The 18697-nt window shown below is 47.6% G+C and overlaps 1 protein-coding gene across 29 annotated transcripts in view; it reads right to left on the bottom strand.

Annotated features, from left to right (window-relative positions):
• Positions 1-3840: 3840 nt before the first annotated feature.
• mast4 (microtubule associated serine/threonine kinase family member 4) overlaps positions 3841-18697 on the bottom strand; it is a 46213-nt gene continuing 31356 nt past the window's right edge. For 20 of the 29 annotated variants that reach the window (XM_057018383.1, XM_057018378.1, XM_057018379.1 and 17 more), the window contains 22 exons: positions 18488-18642; positions 18326-18401; positions 18035-18244; positions 17844-17945; positions 17161-17293; positions 16280-16341; positions 16091-16182; positions 15714-15922; positions 15471-15609; positions 14963-15095; positions 14691-14856; positions 13558-13659; positions 12821-12943; positions 12589-12698; positions 11987-12108; positions 11636-11850; positions 11312-11512; positions 10662-10888; positions 10283-10405; positions 10064-10200; positions 9226-9410; positions 3841-9148 (listed from right to left, as the gene is read on the bottom strand). In XM_057018383.1, coding sequence (XP_056874363.1) covers positions 5817-9148; positions 9226-9410; positions 10064-10200; positions 10283-10405; positions 10662-10888; positions 11312-11512; positions 11636-11850; positions 11987-12108; positions 12589-12698; positions 12821-12943; positions 13558-13659; positions 14691-14856; positions 14963-15095; positions 15471-15609; positions 15714-15922; positions 16091-16182; positions 16280-16341; positions 17161-17293; positions 17844-17945; positions 18035-18244; positions 18326-18401; positions 18488-18642 — 6354 coding nt within the window. In that variant the 3' untranslated portion in view covers positions 3841-5816. The remainder of the gene's footprint in view (positions 9149-9225; positions 9411-10063; positions 10201-10282; positions 10406-10661; positions 10889-11311; positions 11513-11635; positions 11851-11986; positions 12109-12588; positions 12699-12820; positions 12944-13557; positions 13660-14690; positions 14857-14962; positions 15096-15470; positions 15610-15713; positions 15923-16090; positions 16183-16279; positions 16342-17160; positions 17294-17843; positions 17946-18034; positions 18245-18325; positions 18402-18487; positions 18643-18697) is intronic. The other 9 variants (XM_057018389.1, XM_057018384.1, XM_057018382.1 and 6 more) reach the window with 4 other exon arrangements.

An 18697-nucleotide genomic window follows, 5' to 3' on the forward strand; every position in this document is an offset into this window, starting at 1 on the left:
AATCCAGCACTTATGCAAATCCAGGGCTGCAGTACCACGCAGCCAGGGCCCCGCGCCTCTACCAAAGCAGATTTGTGGTGAACTTAAAGCCCGGATGGCGGACTCGGAGTCTGAGCCGCGCTCTTTTACGCAAATTTGTCCAGCTGTGGCCGTTCGAGCTGTTCGTGCGGGGTTAGGTGTTTACATAACGGCCATTTGGCCCTTTTTCTTCCTTTAACGTGGCTCTGCAGGTCCCGAGGAAAGATGGAGGCAGGCAGCATCTTATGTTGTTTTATTCATGCCGCTTCCCCCCACAGACGGACTTATTTTTAAAGACACCAAGAAGCGTATTCATGAAATAATAAAACAGTCGGGGAATAGTTTAGCAGGCACGCTGGCACATTTGAAATGCTTGATTTGCCGTCTCGCCGGCGTGAGTGTGGCTTCATCCAAGATTAATTCACCAGGATACTTTTTCAGGTTCCCAGGGGTCATTCCATCTGTTTCACAAGTGAATAAAGGCCTGAATTCAGCTTCTCTACAGATGATTAACATGAATTTATCACGGTGCCTCCATGAACAGGAGAAGAGGCACTAAATCACAACTCTGCATTGAGATGCCTTCTTGTGCGTTGCTGATATTCAGTGTCTGACTTCACATCTCACTTCCCGTGATCCGTAATGGAGGCCGAGTCCCCTTTTCCTGAGGCCAATCAGGGCCTGATCTGTTCTAAGCCCTGGAGCTTAAATCCCTCTCAGACACTCATTAATGTGTTCGCAGTGCTGCCACACTGTGAGGTTACATCACCAGACCCGGCATCTGACCGGGGATCTCCCCCTCCTCCTCAGACTCTTTTCACCTTCCCGGCCCATCGGCTCACAGCCTCCTGTGACCTTCTGACCTTTTATGCTCCTCACATGTGTGCAGGTGAAACCTGGTCCAGTTAAATGGAAATGGACTCTCCCAAGAGGAAGTGAACCAAGGACAGGGAGAAAAATAAAAGGTGATTTAATCCAACAGCAGAGTGAACCTGAAGAAGCCCACTGGCAGAGGGAGAAAAATACAGCCTCCTCAGCAGATGTGGAGTATCGAGGAGGAAGAGTTACCGATAGCTCATCTGCTGGGTTTCCTTCTTCCTCGTGAGGTTTTACTTCCTGGTCAGCGCTCCTTTCAGGGAAATTCAGCTCCTGCCCTGTTGTCCCGGCAGCGCGGCTCCAAAGTGGATCGTGACATCAGAATGGGTTCAGAATTTCCTCATTGGCTGATTTTGGTTTTTTCCCATCTTTAATCACAAAACCTCGCTTCACTTGCAACCCCGTCTGTAATTGCTTCCTGTTTTCACTCATCTTTGCTCTGCTCATGGGCCCCGGTGCTGGATTTAGGAATTCAACGCGTCCCCCTGAGAGTATTGGAGTTGCCTTTTTCCGGGAGGATAACTTGGCACTGACCTCAACTTTAGTGTAATCCGCTCGTGTTACATTTAATAAATATTTCCAGCCACATTCTGCTCCCCCGCCCCTGTGTTAATCTGGCCCGTTGCACCATAACAACTCCAGGCTTCATTTCATGTCACGAATCTGGCTGCGTACAGCAGGTTTACACAACAAAAACACCGGCTTCGGTGGAGGAAAACACTGCGGCCCACTAGAACAACATCAGTGAAAGAAAGTGTTGAATGCTAACTGGTGGGGGGGTGGGGGAGGCGTGGGGGGAGGAGGGCCGCCAGCACCATCCCGAGGCTGACACAGTGACGGGCAAATGGCCTTGCTCATGCTCGGACTTGCCGACATGGACGTCAGCAATCACAAGACAGCCGGAACTCCAGTCGGAATGCTGCTGTTCTCAACGGAGGATCCACACAAAAAAAGGAACCCGAGGGATTTAGCAAGATAGAAAGCGGAGGGATTATGACAAAAGAGACCTCAAGCTGCAGTGAATCACGGTTCGTCAGAAATGGGAACTGCTGATCAGTTAAAACTGACGCTAAAACTCCATTTTAAGACGCATAATTCCTCAAACAACCTCCTTTAATACGACTGATTTTGAGATAAGCCCCAGTGGATCCACGTGCCCCACGTTTACACCTTTTATCTCACTGGTTTGCTCTTAAAATCATCTTAGAGGAATTCTTTGCTGGATAAACTGAGTCACAAGCACGTAAGCAATGCTGGAGCATTAAGTTGTATTTAGCATCTAAATATTAACAGCCACTTTGGCTCATTCAGTTCTAAGAAATGTTTCCCTGAAACAAATCCATATATTTTAGGTTTAGCAACCTGGAGGGGTCCGACCCCTGGATCGTGGTTCAGCTCTGCTGCTGTGCAAATCTGAAACCAAACAAGAGGTTTATCTGGAAATCACACCAAAGGCTGCAGACATGACAGGAAACCAGTAAAACATGTCATTAAAGCAAAAAAAAAAAAAGCTCATCTTTGCTCGAGAGCTGTTGCCAGGAGACCAGTTTCCTGGTCCTTCTTCAAACTAAAGTGACAGGGTTGTGTGGTAAAACAAACTAGAATGTTCGTAATCTTTCTCTCAAATGATCCTGAATCTGCTGGTTCTGAGGTGGAGGCTTCAGCCTCTACTGTCCTGGGCACCAACAAAGGCTTCCCTTTGTCTCTGCATTGCATAATTGTTTAGGATAGGAAGGGCTTTATCAACACTGTAACACTGCATATCGACCAGCGTCACATGACGGCTGCGGGGCGCATTGTACACCACTGTTGCGTAACTGTCCAGAATGTTTGTGCTGCTGTTCCACTTGTAATCATAATCGCAAATATAATCTAATATCAATACAGAGGTGGGAATATACGTCCAGCTAGAGCTTCGTTAGGAAAAGTGAGTTTACATAAGGGGAGAAACAAAAAGCTGGATTTTTAAAAATATTTCTAATGTGAGAGTCTAACTCCACTAATACTGGCCTCTCCCTGTGTGTGTGTGTGTTTGTGTGTGTGTGTGAGAGAGAGAGTGATGGGCCAGGCCAGTGGCTGAGGACTAATTCTTGGCCTGTAGCTCTCAGTTGCAACATGAGATATGGGAGCTGGGCTGGGGTTTTGGCTTCTCCCCAAGTCACAGAATGTACTTGAGCAAATTCCAGCAGCAGAAGTTAACACAGGCCACGGCGAAGCTCTCTTTGCAGGTCTGTGCACCCCCCCACTCACACACACACAGATACATTTATCAACACCGCTACTCCTCCGCCAACTCATTTTTCATTTCCAACAGCTGTGTGAGAACTGAAACAATCACCTCATTACTTACATTTAATCAGGGTCTTTCAAGCCAAGATCCCCCACAGGTCAAAGGTCATCGTCTGACACCCACTTCCAGCTGGAGTTGTCTTGCCTCGTCTCCCAGTTAACCAGCGCAGCTTGACGTGACGCGACTCGACGGCAGCCATTGTTGCATCATCCCGTGTACGTTTCCACCTTCCGACCTCAGGCCCTGCTGATATCAGCGCACTCAGATGGTCACATCATTAGTATTGATCACTTATTTAGTTAAAAGGATTGCGGAAAAGAACCCGCATTAGAACAGATATTTTTATCTGCAGCTGCAGTCAAAGCTCTAAAAAATGAGCCACAACCGTCAAACAAGTAGGGATAAAATTATTAATGATTCTTTGCGTTCAATAACCCTGAAATCACCCCTGTAAAATTTGGAGATCAGAATTTGCATGTAAAAACTGTTTTTTGACCTGATTGATGCTTATATGTGGGAGATTTGATCTCCAATCTAAAGCAGGAGCTTGCAGGGCAGTGGCAGGTGTCAGATGGATAGATGCTGCCCCCTGCTGAGCTCACGCTGAACACCGGAGGTACACACTACACAAAAAGGACAAAAATTGCAACAAGGCATCCATTACAGTTCCATTTTATTTTCATTATTACGCAACATTAAAAGTATAAATATCTGTTTTCATATACAACATCTGTGACATCCATAGAGCTTTCCTTGGGCAAATTACAAAACTCAAAACACTTTTATTGCACATATTCTAAAAGACAGACCATCGTAATCAAGTTCATGTATCGCTAACTAGTTCAACAAGGGAAAAGAACCTGAAAGGACAAGTGGACAAACAACCTGACATGAAAAGACAATTACTGCACAAACAGATGTTCTTATCTGCGCACCACTAGAAACGACGTTACCTGGAACACAGAACGTAGATTTGGCAAATCAACAATATACAAAATATACATCCATGATGCTTTGTAAACAAACAATGTGCTTTGAGGACTTAAAACGTCAGTTGTCGTATGAAGTAAAAGGTGTGTGTGTGTTGCTGTGTGTGTTTTGTGTGGGATGACTGTTCAAACGAAACTCACCATGAGTATGTAATTCACAAACGTTTTCAGTTCCAGTTGTTCTCTTCTTTACACCTTTTCAACTGACTATCGACAAATGTTAAGGTGCTTTTTTTTTTCTCACATATATTAGCTAAACATCTACGATATCTAATGCAAGTTAGCATCATCATCCTCTAAAATCTCTGCAGTCCACGTTTCGCTCCCATCCCCGCCTGCAGCACAGTGTTTAAATAACTTAGATTCTCTTCTGAGTCACATGAAATCATCGTTTCGGCGAAACGGAGCAAATACCGGGTTGCATACCGAGCCCTACGTTCTGGTTGTCCTTTAGCATTATTATATTAAAGGCATCTACATCAAAGAGACATGGGTCAATCCAAAGAGGATATGAAAGCATATATGCTTCGTACCAAGGTCATTGCACATTAACATCAGATATATGTCGCAGACGAGAACTACGTGATGAAACGATCACAATCTCTCCTTTCAACTGAGAAAATGCTCCGACGACCCTCGCACTGTGGCGGCTGCCTGAAAACACGCACGGGACCGCGACTGTAGTGCCAACGCCATGTCCTTTCTGGTGGATTACAGTCGGTCGCGTCGGTCAGGAAACCCCTCCGCCCATCTCTCACAGTTTTGTTGCGTAATGCTACATTTTCCTGAAGTCGGCCCCTCGTCTCCTTCGCCTCTCGCTCTCTTCAAGTCGGTTTTTGAACGTTTAAAAGGCCACATAGAAGAGGGGGGCGCCTTCCCACGTGGTACAAGGTAGCTTTCTTCAGACCACAGAGTTCTCTGACGTCAAGCTTACACACAAATGCAAAATCTATACATATGTAACAATCCACAATCATGTCAGCCCCTGTATCCCTGGGTTACAGTGTTAACATATTTACACCCTGTTGCATAAAAATTCCAACTATACACACGTCAGGAATGTGAATAATCCCCCAACCAGCTCGCTAAGAACAGCAGGGTTCGTTTTCCTATATTCCCGAGGGCCTCGTTTATGACTCCAGACCCGTGAGGTGATTCCCAACAACACTTCTAAAGTTTATAGGGGAGAAGCTCCGGACATAGCGGCCCAAAACCCCAACAGAAGCCCCGAACGCTGCTCATTTTCAGTCATCTACTGCATTAAAAGTCATCAGGTCCCTCCGAGTCTGTGGGTGAGTGCAATTCAGTTTTTGTTTTTTTGTTGTTTTTTTAAATAATGGCACCAACTCTACAGTACAGCACGACCTTTGTAAGGCTAATTTTACCCTATCGCGCACGATGCACTGATTGCACGAAGCATTCTACGATTAAAACAGAGACACGAAAACATTCACTAGATGCGAAACGCTAATTTTCAGAGGGCAGCGGAGACCATCAGCAAAACAACCGCCTACAATCAGACCCAGAGACGAGAACTCGTTTAACACGCGCAGGTTCGTTCTGTAACAGCTTGTCCGGTCAAACGTGAAATAAAGGCATGAGGAGGATGCCCATCCCGCCACCTCCGTTCTTTAGTTTTAGTTTTATTTTTTGTTGCTTGAACCCCGCGGCGACTCTTTTTGCTGTTTGCTCCTGCCCGTCTCTCTCTCGGAAGGGTCTTTTGGAGCGGCGGGAGCGGCTTTGGGTGCGTCTCTTTTTGCGTTTTTCTGCGCAACCTCTTGGGGGGGTTCTTTCTTTCTCCTCTCAGGCGGCTCCTTCTTACTGCTGGGCTGTTTATCTGGAGTGGTTCTGCTCTCCGGGCCCTTGTGGCCATCTGTAGTGTGCGTTTCACCTCTGGGGCCCCCCTTGGACAGCTTACTGTGGCCTTCTGGCGCTGCAGTGACGGAGGTCCTCTCTGAAAGGGCGCCGCTGGCCCCCTGCATTTCCTTTCTGGCTGCAGGTTTGGGCAGCACCGGAGGCGGTTCGGGCTGTGAAGGACCGTCAGGCGGCAGCTGGTGTTGAAGAGCAGCAGGTTTTGGTTTAGACTCGTGACTTTTAATCATTGTGGTTTGATGTTTGGGCGAAGGGTCCTTGTGTTTGGCATCCAGACTCAGTTTAATACTGGCAGAGGCCACAGAAGATGAGGGCGGAGCCGTTTTGGGAGGGATGGGTTTTGGTTTGGACTCTGTGGGTTCTTTAACGCCCCAGCTCTTCGGCTGGGTCTTGTCAACAGATTGTGGCGGCTGGGCTCCAGCAGATGACGGCGGGGCCGTCGTCTCTTTAGTGTTGTGGGTTTGTGGAACCTCAGATTCTTTGGGCGGGTCCGCCTGACGCGACAGAACAGGAGCCCCCGCCGTCTTCACAGCGGCGTGTGCTACGGGCTGCGGCTCCGCCTTTGACTTGCTCATGTTCAAACCGTTTGCTGTTGCTGAAGGTGAACATTTCTGCGGTTCTCTGGGTCTCACTGAGGCCTTCTGAGGACTTTTTGAAGCTGATTTGTGTTGTGCTTTTTCGGCCTCGTTACTGTTTGTCAGCCCCTCCGAGGCCCTCACACTGCCCTCAGGCTTCGGTGGCACGAGGTCCGTTTTTTTCTGCGGCACTATTCCGTTATTCTTCAACGCCCCCGCCGATGTGGTTTTATCCCCTTTATTTGTGTCTGGTACGACCTCTGTGACTGTAGTTATATTGGCCCGTAGACCGTCTTTACCAACAAAGCTCTCCAGAGGTCTGGACGCTGAGCTGCATTTGTTTTCCCCGTGTGCAGAAGCACTTGTTGTTGTTACAGACGCATGTGGTTCTGGATTTGAGGAGCAGATGCTCTCTGGCTGCTGTTTTGAACGCACGCCCGGGACAGAGTCGGAGTTGTTCAGCACATCGGAAGGACAGGTGGTGTTTGACTTAAGCGGGGCGGCTGCTTTCTTCTCACCGCTCAGATGGCAGGTTAGACTCTGCTCCGGTGCTGCGGGCACCTGCTTGCTGGCAGCAACTGCCACGTTTGGGACGCCTGCCTCCAGCTTGGGTGGAATCAAAGACACTCCTGCGTTGGACCTGTCGGGGTTCAGCGACGGGACGGGTTTTGGGACTTCCTGCGGCTCCCCGTCGTCCTCCTGATCTTCGTTGCTCACTTCCCGTATGGAAGGTGTTTTTCCACATGAGAAGTGAGGGGCCTGTCGAGGGCCTCTGTGCTCATGTGGGAGAGACGGACTGGTCTTCAGACCGCTCCTGTTATCGTGTCTAACAACAGAAGCCGCCATCTCCATTTTGCTGGTTGGAGCCTTTAATGACTCGCTGCTTCTGTCCTGCGTTTTCTCAACATTTGGACCGCTTTTCTGGTCACACAGTGGGTCTTTGGAAGCAGCTAGAACATTTGGAGCAGAAACAACTTGAGGGCCTGGAGAACAAGTTAGAGGGCTCTTCAGTTTGTCTGGGGTTTTCAGTTGGGGGATGGTGACCTGCCTCTCTGCGGGGCTTTGGAGCCAAACTGGACGACTCACAGCATCGCTTGTCATTTCTGCCATCTTGGATAAACACGTTTCTGTTTTGGAGACTCTGGGCCCCGAGAGCAGACCTATGTCCAGAGTCCCCTCCAGAGGTCTGAGAGACGAGACCTGCCGTCCTTCGAGTTTATACTCCGAGGAGGTCTTACGAAGTGAAGACTCGGCAGAGGAGATGAGCTGAAGTTTTTCCACGGCGCTCTCTGCTCTGCCAGAGAAGATCTTGGGGGCCAGACCTTCGGGGCTGGAGTGAAGACTCACAATCCCCGGCTTCACGTGATCATGTGACATGGCTGTATCCAACTGGAGGCTTTTAGATCTAGTGGAACCAAAGTGCAGGTTCTCGTGGATGCTGGAGGAGCACCGACAGATGCAGTCCTCGCGTTCTTCAAAAGACAGCCTCTTCCTGGTGAACTCGATGCTCGGAGCCTTAAAGTCCAGTCTGTCAGGCTTCGTGCTGTCCCTACTCTGCCTGCTGGGCCACTCTGGGTGAACAGAGCATATATTCGGTTTAAGTCCTCCGTCTCCTTCGCCGCTGCTCATGCACATTTCAGTCTTAGCATCAGAAACGCGGGTGCTCAGTTTCTTATAAAGCACGTCTTTAAGAGTTGACCCAGCAGCTTTGGTTTCGAGAGGACCAGAGTCTGAGCTGCTCTTATTCAGGCCCCTGACAAGAAATCCTTCTTCCCTGCAGTCACCACAGGAGGAGTACGAGTCGGGTTCACGGAGGGCATCCTGCTTCTGCAGAGAGTCCCTCCTCTCCGACCATTCCTGTCTCTTTACAACCATTTTGCATTTCAACTTCTCCTTATCAAGGTCCTCAACAGACTCCTGTCGGCCCATCTTGCGGCCGACGGGGCGCTTTAGGCAGCCCTGCTCCACAGGTCGTATACGTGTGACTGCTGGGGGCTCACAGACGGTTTCATCCACACTCTGTAAGACTGTGTGATCCTGATCACCAGTTGCTGGTTCTTCATCCTGGACCTCCTCTTGGGTGACCTCGAGGCTGTGCTTCCTGGAACACAGGTGCTTCTTTTCTCCAGTGTAAGAGGGAGACAGCTTCTCCTCAGACTGGACACGTTTTAGGAGGGGCGAGCGGGGCGGTTCAGCACTTTTGGGTCGTACGATATGGCGCACGATTGTTGGGGGGGAATGTATCTTGGCTGGGAAGGCTTGTGTGGTCTTAGAAATAGACACAGAATGCCCACTGAGAAGGGGAGATGGTGAGCGCTGCGGCGATGTTGGTTGGGGGGTAGGTGAAGGCGTGCGTGCCAAAGGAGAAAGGGGAATGCTACTGGCAGACTTGCGGCGTCCTTGACGAAGTCTTTGGCCTGGCAGCTTGGGGCCGAGGCCGTGGAGAGTGCTGGGACGGATATGGCCGGACCCTGCAGGGGAGTTGGGGGCGCTGGAGCTGGGTGAACTACTTTGGGAAGAGTTTCCACCTGGAAGTTAAAAAGAGCAACTCTGTTAGCAAGACTAACATCCAAGAGCTGCAATCAAAACACGCTACGATCCCCACCTGACTGGGTAAAATCTGGTGTTGGACGGAGGGCTGCGGTGGGGGAATGAGGGGACAGACTATGGGTGGGGGAGCCAGGGAGACTCTCACCAGATGACAAGGAGTGATTCAGAGACGAGAAGCTGCGACTTGTATGGAGGAGAGGAGAGGGCTGCATTGCGAAACGCCTGAAAAGAGAGCGTCTTCTGGGGGGAAAGCACAGCGACAAAAGGTGGAAAGTTGAAATTCGCTCAACAAAAATATGTTACAGATATCACAGTAAAAAAGGGATGAAAACCTACACAGATAGAATGGACAGACTTGTATGGATCTCGTTCCCCTTAATTTATTCCTGCATCTACGTTTGCAATTGTTTTTCATAAACACCAACAAACTGCAACGCGCTGTAAAATTTATGCATTAAGTTCAAAGAGATCTATAATCAAAGAGCGTGCTTTGTTGTATGGGCCTCGAGGTTCAATTCTTCCAGAGGTACTTTCAACCAAGCATAAAATCAGTTTATTTTCTCACAAGTCGGTAAACACATCTCACATCACTCCAGACTCCCTTTATGAACCTTTAGATACAAACTGGTCGATTTAACTCAGCTAGCTATAGCCTCGATCACTGCATATTCAACCTTTTCTTAAAGGTTCTTAAACGGAGCAGCAGTCATGTGTAACATGTTTATGACACATGGATGCTATAATATGCAGGAGCCATTGACCCTGAAAAAGGTCTTGAAGCACAAAGAATACAATTAAATCAATATTTTATGTAGCCTTTAAACACCTACATAGAGGCCATGGCTGATGTATGGTGGAATTATAAAGGCATAAAAAAGAAAACAGAAACAAACCTCTCTGGTGTTTTCTCCTTCTTGGGCTTTTTGGCACATCTGACCATCTTGCTCCTGTAGCTGTTCCTCCTCGCCGGACCGGTTTTTATTGAAGTGTTTTCAAAAGGGGTTGTTGAAATGGCTACTTTGTTACCACTCTGAAACAGAAACATTTAAGAGGCCATTTTTGTCAGCCAGATTGTGTATTTTATTGTGTGTTAAAAGAAATCTCGAACTTACCTTTATCAGGAGCTCCACCACTTCAGTGTGGACGAGACCGTGAACTGCTTCACCATTCACATGAGTGATGAGATCTCCAGCTTTGAGTCCTGCCTTATGTGCCGGTCCACCGTCGTCTACATTCTGAATAAAGAGATATTGTTCCATTAAAGGGTATAAAGGGTGTCCAACTAAGCTAGGTGTAAAAATCGCAGCGCAATGCCAAATAAAAATAGATCCATTATGATGTAAACATGTAAATCAATTTCCCGGTGGCTGTCTGGGACACAAAATGGATCGGATATTTCCAGTCCAGAGTTCATGCTTAAACATTTTATTTTTTTATTGCCACCTAAAAAATAAATCATTCTAATTGAACTCAACTCAAAGGAATCCTTACCCAGACCATATGGTAGACGGTGTACACGTCACCATCACAGGCGTACACCCTGATTGCCCTCAACGTGAAGCCAAACTTCTTTCCTGAGCTGTGGATAATGATGGGCTGCCGTGGACTGGCAGAGAAGAGAGAGGAATCTCTGCTGGGGGAAGAGTCTCTTGAAGAGGGGTCCGAGGAGAGGGAGTAAGGTGATAGTGGGCTGGCTAGAGGTGACACTCCGAATATATCTGTAAAAATGGAGATAATCACCACATGGGGAGACTCTTATTCAATCAGAAACCTTGACTGGCCATGGAGAAGCAGTGAGGGGGGGTTGCTCTAAGGCTCATGAGATGACTTCTTTTTTCTCGCTCCTACTGAGGGTGAAACTAATGGCATTCTCTCTCCTGGTGCTCTTCTGGCTCTCACACTGCCCGCTGACTTGGTTAGCAGCTTGTACTTGGCCACTTGCCCGTAGCCACTCTATAAAATGGAGCTCACAGCAGGCGACACGCTGGGCCAATTTCACAAATCTACAGTGTTGCTTTCATCGCGTTCACATCATTCTGCGGCTCTTATTGTAATGCTGTGCGTGTTATTACTCCGACACGCTCCGACCTTTAATCTATTTTGTCATTCAGATGGATGCATGCAGAGATTCTTCAGCTTACCTCCAGGAATCATCAGAGACAGGGCACCGGTGGAGACCGACTTTGGGACTTTTGGCACAGCTCCCGTCTTCTCTGCGGGCCTCTTGTTCTGCACGGGGTTCGTCTGGCCATCTTGGTCTGCAGAGGCCTGGCTGGTAGCATCAGGGCTCTCCATTCCTTCCCCTCTGGGTGTCAACTGATCCAGATGTTCCGAGAAACTTCCTAATTAGTGCAAATGTTGCACACAGAGCGAGTCAAACACAGATTTTTACCTTTAACAATAAAGCTACTTATTGTTAGCTGAAGCTGTACTTCTACAGTGTCTGGATAATGTAATATTCAGACCAGAGAGCGTGGCTCCGCTGTGGGTGCTGCCCGGGGTGGTGGCATCGTGTTCATCCTGGGGGAGTTCAGCGATGGAGAGGGACGTCTTGCTGGGGTCACCGAGTCCCGAGGTCTCGTCTCCTTCGCTTTCTGCTGAGATGGCGAGCTTTGGTAGCAGGTTTGGACGAGGACCCGGATTCACACCATCCGTGTCTGTTGACTGGGACAACGATGGCCTGGTCGAAAGACACAGGAGGTTCAAGTGAGATGAACAAATTCACGTTTCCTTTATGGCACTTACAGAGGGTTAATCTGTACATATTTCTGTCTGTTGAAATAATGTTTTTCAAATAAGGCAGAAAGCAAACATACAGTTCAGCAAAATCCGGCGTCCAGCTGAGCGAGTCGAGAGTCAGGGGACTCTCGCTCTTCTTCCCCTCCGTCTCTCCCTTCTCCTCCAGGTGCCCACGGGACAAATCCAGGCTGCTGTAAACCTGATGAAAACACGGTAATATGCTTCGTGTCATTACTTGGACACAAGAGACGGACACAGGTTAGCGATAGTTACATGTTATACTTTCATAATTATGGGAAGAGGAACCACCGCTGTTGTGTCTGTACAAGCAGGAAGTTTAGGTACATCTGAGGGAACGTTTCAGTGCAGCTAAACCCGTCCTCTGAGACTCCCCGCTACTTTTCAGACACTTTGACACTGTTTTGATGTGAGAGAGGGGGCATACTGCAATGCAGCACTACAACTCCCAGCCTGTGTGACAGCGTTGTGCACCGATACTAAAAAAAAAAGATTTGCAAGTGGAAAATATATGCAAAGCTGAATATGTCTATGTTTAATGTCATAAGGAGCAGGGGAACATACATTTCCATATGAAACGCCACCATTCATGTTTCATTCTCCGTGAGAACGGGAACAGATGAGAGCATCACTGAGGATTCACGTGCAATGGTGCGCAAACCTTGGAGAATCGGTGAGAGCATGAGGAGAACTGCCGCAGCTCCACGTTGAAGTCTTCGTCGTTTGTGTCCTCTTCCTCGGTCTCCAGGTGATGGTACTTCTCAGAGCGAGCTGGAAATGGCGAGACATTTAAGATTTACTTTTTAAATGTCACGAGGTGATGCGGAGCAGAGGGGAGGACAACCCAGCCACACGTTGATTATTATGGATGGTTTTGACCAGTAAGAACTCACTATCAAAGTAACTGGTGTCATCTTCAGATTCCAGTTGTGGGATAAACTCCGCCTTCTGCCTCAGCAGGCTGTTCCAGTCCAGGTTGTGGAAGAACTGATGCTGCTTCACCTCCGCCGCTCCTCCTACATATGGAAAAACATAACACAAATCAATAAGACCTCTACATAGATTACAATCACCTGCTCCAAGTACCGGGCATGAGATAGAGGAGGTCAGAGAATGCTGACACACTGATTTTCCTCTCCCTGGCGACTGCGGGATAACCTGATATCGCCGCCATAAATTATGCAGTACAATTTCCTGCCTGTGACCTTTCGTGAAATGGCTGAATGGCAGCCTGGTTTATGTGCGTTCCAGATGAACACGGAGGAGTAGCTGTCCCTGCTCTGAACCGGTTACATGCATCCTTCGGATCAGAGGTGTCTGTCCCTGGTCACGGTCGCTCCTGCAGCCCACAGAACTACACACTTACTGCCTGATCATGCATAGAAGTGGATTCACGGGCTGACAAGAAAAGATAATTGCAATTGATCAAAGAGTAGAGGTGAGAAGGCCACGGGATAAAGCGCTCTGCCGGTGGATGACCTCAATTTCTTCCCTGGTGACTTGGAATAATGAGCAGTGCTGAAGTGGCACTAACGGCCACAGGAGAATTTATGGCCGCGTGCTGCTTCTGTCTCCCTCTAACCATGTTATGAGCTGCAGAACAGTTTCTTTGCTCTTTTCGTGTTTGCACCTGTGCCCAACCTCTCCAGAGGGTTCTGTCTGAGCAGTAAGGTGATGAGTTCCTGAGCGTCAGGCGGCGGAGCGTCTTCTCCCTCAGGCCAGTTGATCTCATCTGGAAACACAAAACGCTATTAATTAGAACTTTCTCTACTGCACGTGCACCTTCAGAAGCACCGCTCACGTTATTCCTCCTAATATATTAGACCCAATACTGCACTTGTCAAGATTTTACACATAATTTGCTGTAACTGCTGTTTGTTCTGCGTGCTTTTTGTCATGAATAAGATGATTGTTACTTCTACTTAGCTCTCACCTCACGCTGACCCAGTAATGCTTATAATCTTTTGCTCTGCTTGACAAAGAGACATTTTACATGTACACTAGCTCTTGGTAAAAAGCCTCATGGCTAAGCAACGACACAGAGAGCAACTCCTGTCTATGCCGTGTTGACTGTAAGCCCTCAACAGTCTGTTCCCCATTTTAATCAAATTTGGGAGAGGGGGGTGATGAATATGTATGCATGGCCTGAGGCTGGGTTAGTGTGCATTCAGTGTGTCCAGGCCCCTTTAATTAACAGTTGCTCTCAGAGGCCCGGTATGGTTTGATTGAGAGCATACCAAATTGGTCATGGCACACCATTCATTTCCACAGCACAGAGACCCGTATCCAGCTAATGCAAAGAAAACAATTCATCTGTACAACAGCTCCGACAAGATAAAGGCTCTTGTTGTTCAGGATTTCTCCACGCTGCCGTCAGATTCGGGCTCAAAGAACAAAGTTGCATCATCTTAATATTATTGCTTCAATTGTGTTTCGAGATAACCACTTCCATCCGTGCTGCCCACTGGGAATTCTCAGTTCACAGAAATGGTGAAATGTGTAACTCAACCAATTCCATGTAATCGCAATTTAAATGTTTAATTCCCCTTTGAGTTGGAGTCGAAGTTTCCTCTTGACATACGCCCACCTAGGGGCTATTTAATCAGTTGTGGGGAGACTGTCACCGTGATTAATAATCTACATTTAAAGTTTAGATGACTTTCATATTGTGAAAGCAGCCTCAGTGGTTACAACCCTGTAGCCTGAGTCACTATTCTTCAGTTACATCACCATAAATCTTGTAATTAAAAAATGAGCACTGACCACTGATGACCTGACCAAACAGCTCTTCAGGAGTGTCTCCGAAAAAAGGTACACAGCCCACAAGGAACTCGTAAAGGATGATGCCCATGGCCCACCAGTCCACGGGCTTCCCGTAGCCTTGCCTTAGGATCACCTCTGGTGCGATATACTCCGGAGTACCACACACCTGTCCAGAAAGAAGGAGCAAAAATATTTAGTTTTGTTGTAAGTGACAGTCCTATTATCAAAAATTATTATAATAATGATATTGCGACTACTAGTACGAATGGTACCTGCTTATCAGAAAACTCCCGGGCATCTTTCTCTATATGTCCCTCATACAGGTTAGTGGTCATGTTCATCAGCCCAACTTTGGACAATCCAAAATCCGTCAGCTTAATGTGGCCCATTGAGGTCACCAGCAAACTGGAACAACAATAACAACAACAATAATAAGAATAATACAGATGAATTTTTCAGAGGAGGAAAAAGCGGCAACTGTGGTAGCAGAGTAGGGAAGAGCCACGGGCTATGGGTTACAACAGTTGTCTGAAGCATATGGCTCCATAAGCGTGTCAACAGTGTTTGTGTAATCATTCCTGCTGCTGGAGAAGCAGAGTTAAGCACAGCAAGACACCTCATTAATTATCAAGCCATTTACATTTGGAGTCCTGTGAGGAGACCCATATCAAGTGTGATGAGCTTTTTCTGAGGATAAACAAATCTGAAATTTGGCAGGAACAGCTGGAACGAGGATTCATACAGTCAGATGATCATTACAGCAGGTTTGAAAGGCCTCACTTGTCTGGTTTGAGGTCCCTGTGCACGATGCCGTAGTTGTGGAGATACTCCAGAGCTAGTACCGTCTCTGCAAAGTACATTCTGGCCATATCCACAGGGAGGGGGCCCATGTTTTTAAGAAGGGTAGCACAGTCTCCACCTGGAAACATCAATGCAGATGTTAGAGGACGCAGGACACAATATCAAATCCCTCCCAATAAAATCCGGCTTTTAGCTGCAGCGAGAGACTATAAACCTGCAGACCTTCAACATATTCCATGACCATGCACAGGTGCCGTCGCGTCTCGAAGGAGCAGTACATGGACACCACAAATGGATTCTCAGCAAAGGTGAGGATGTCTCTCTCCACGAAGGCTTGCTGGATCTGATTCCTCAAAATGAGGTTCTGCTTATTGATCTTTTTCATGGCGAACCGCTGCTTTGTCTCCTTGTGTCGGACCAGGTACACGGCTCTGCGGAGCAAATATTTACCAGTCAGGAAGGGAGACAAGTGAGCTGACAGACACATTGATGAAGACATTTTAGGCAGAATCATAATGGAAACAGAGAGAAAGCTCTTTCTAAAGGCTCTCAGACATGCAGCCCCAGAGATGATTAACATAAGTTAAAAATGGCCTTACCCATAAGCACCATTGCTGATCAGCTTTGTCATCTCAAAGTCTAGTTCACAGGGTTTACGTCGTGATTTCAGGGCTGTGCTGAGGCTGTGAGACTAAGAGCAAAAAGGCAGACAAATATTAGAGCATTATGGTCTGTGCGTTTCTGTGGTGAACCAGGTTAGGTCACCAAACGACTTCATGAATGCTTACAGAGTCATCCGTTTCTGGGGTTTCTGCTATCCCGCTGTCACTGCTGGTCAGCTGAGCGATTTCTACGGGAACAAAGCCGAGAAGAACACAGAATAATCACAACTTCAAAAACATTTTATTTTCCGATGGCCATTTCTGCACTTCAGCAAAGCTCCAAACTCAACAGCAGGTGTCCTTTCTTCACCTATTAGGTTGGAGGTGCTGACTCTCAGATACTCCTAATTGAAACTAAATGGGGTGGAAATGATGCGTTGCAACAGCCGCACGCGTCCATAACCAAGTTTGGAAATCAGCACTCCCTACAAAGTGCTCATTAGGAGCCACCTCGCCTCTCTAAGCTTCCGTATGTGTGCTCGTGTGTAACACAGCCAAAGTCCATGTGTGTCTTTTCACAGGGGGATGTTTGTCCTTGTCCCCCCGAGAGCCTGTAAACACATTTCTGCAGCTCTTTAACATCTGTCCTTCCTGGTAGGTTTGCCTCAGGCGACGAGCAAATAAAACGCTGGCGACACTCTGGGGAAATGAACGGAGAGATGGGCTGATGAGGCAGCTTGTGTGGATCTGTGGGGAGGCCATTCCTTTCTAATTAGTCATAATGAATGTTATTTGTTACTAAATCTGGAGAGACGCGGGGTCATTAAAAAGAATCTGTTCAGTATAGGACAGCGGTCTCAAGTCTTCTAGCCCGACAGCTTCATTTCTTAACAGGTTTTAATTCAATTTACTCGCATTTATAGCATCGTCAATATGACACCGACAGAAACTGCAGAAATCAGCACTTTACTAACCTTTAAAAGAAGAAGACCCTAAAACTCCCCCCATGATTTAGATTTTCTTCTATTCTGTCAGGACACTTTGAGTCTATTAAAGACAAGCTGTACCTTCCAGAGGATCTCTTGTGAGTCCCAGCTGGCTGATGATATAACGAGGAATGTCTGTTTTGATGCCCTGGCCCTCTTTGGCGTGTCCTTCAGCCGCCTCCAAAAGGTGGTAGAACTCCTCTGGGTCGAACTCCTGCAGTCGCAACATATGTTGTTAGAAAGGTTAAAACCACAAAATGTTGCCTTTAGATGCCTCATATGTGTTAAATAATGTTAAATGAGTGGTGTCACTGTTATAGCAGGACTATTTAAACTCACATCAATAAATAAAGCTACAAATATACCAACTGCTAATGCAGAAAGGTGAACAATATGAGGATGGGTCTGGAGCGAACAGAGGTCACTGGGAGCAGATGGACGCGCCATTAACAGATTATCACGTTAAGCAGTTCCATTTAAACAGGTGCGAAATTTACATATCACACAGTTGCACATCGTTAACATTCACTTGGAGTTGTGTTGTGGCCATCTGCTGCACCCCAGTCTAATACTGACTTGCCTTTTGTGTTGATTACGGATTCTGACTCCTCGGGGGAAAAAGTTGCCCCCCCCCCCCAGTGGCTAAATGCTTCATCCTGTGTTCACTAGCTTCCTGCTTACCATCAGGTAAACACTCAACTTGAAATGAAATTAAGCCGCACTAGTAACGACACAGCTTGGTGGCTGTTTGATGCCACACATACCAGGCATTCCAGCAGTCGAGCAGGTCGCGCGATAATGATGAGGATCTTCTTCACCAGCTCTCTGATGAAGTTTACTTCCTCACTCTCTGATCTCTGTGTGGACTACATAGCAGCCAAGCAGAAGGAAGGTTAGAACTCGGTTCAGAACTCTGCCTGGAAATGTCTGAACCGCAGATGAAGGATGAGCAGACCTCCAGAACGAGTCTCTCCAGCTTGTCAGTGAGCTCGCAGAAGTAGCTGGAGGTGATGAGTCCGAGGCGGCTCTTCTCCAGGCAGTCACGGGCCAGTTCAATTATCTGGTGATGAGCAAAGCCGAGCACGCCATCTGCTAAAGGGAGGACGCTCTCTGGGGAGCTGCTGCGGATAACCTCCTGAATCCTTTCCTCCATCTGAGCTGTGGCCTGTAGGAGGAAGCGACTGTTAGTCGTCTAAGCTACTTCATGGTCATACATAGCGGTCAAAAACACGTAACCTCCGCCTACCTTCGGAAACCGCTCCTTGTAGACGTGATTCATCATAATAATCTCGTGGTCGAAGCAGGAGGGAGATCGTCCAGGGCTGAAAGGGAATTGCACCGATGTCACTGACTGAACGCCGCGCTAGACAAGTGATGCTAATGGTTGTTGGTGGATCTGAACCAGTACCTGAGACTGCGTGAGCGCGGTCGCATGGCTGTGGCCCTGCGGCATTCGTCCCCGGAGATGCTTTCAGTGCAGAAGTGCTTGGAGAGGAAGTGCAGTTCATCGGGTGTAGGCTGGAAGGGCAGCTGGTGCAGCTTCTCCTGTGATGAACAGGATGACTGGAAATGAAACACATATATTCAACATGAAAAGAAAAAAAATCGTTCCTTTTTT

This window comes from Takifugu flavidus, chromosome 20, assembly GCF_003711565.1.
Source record: "Takifugu flavidus isolate HTHZ2018 chromosome 20, ASM371156v2, whole genome shotgun sequence".
Taxonomy (NCBI): Eukaryota; Metazoa; Chordata; class Actinopteri; order Tetraodontiformes; family Tetraodontidae; genus Takifugu; species Takifugu flavidus.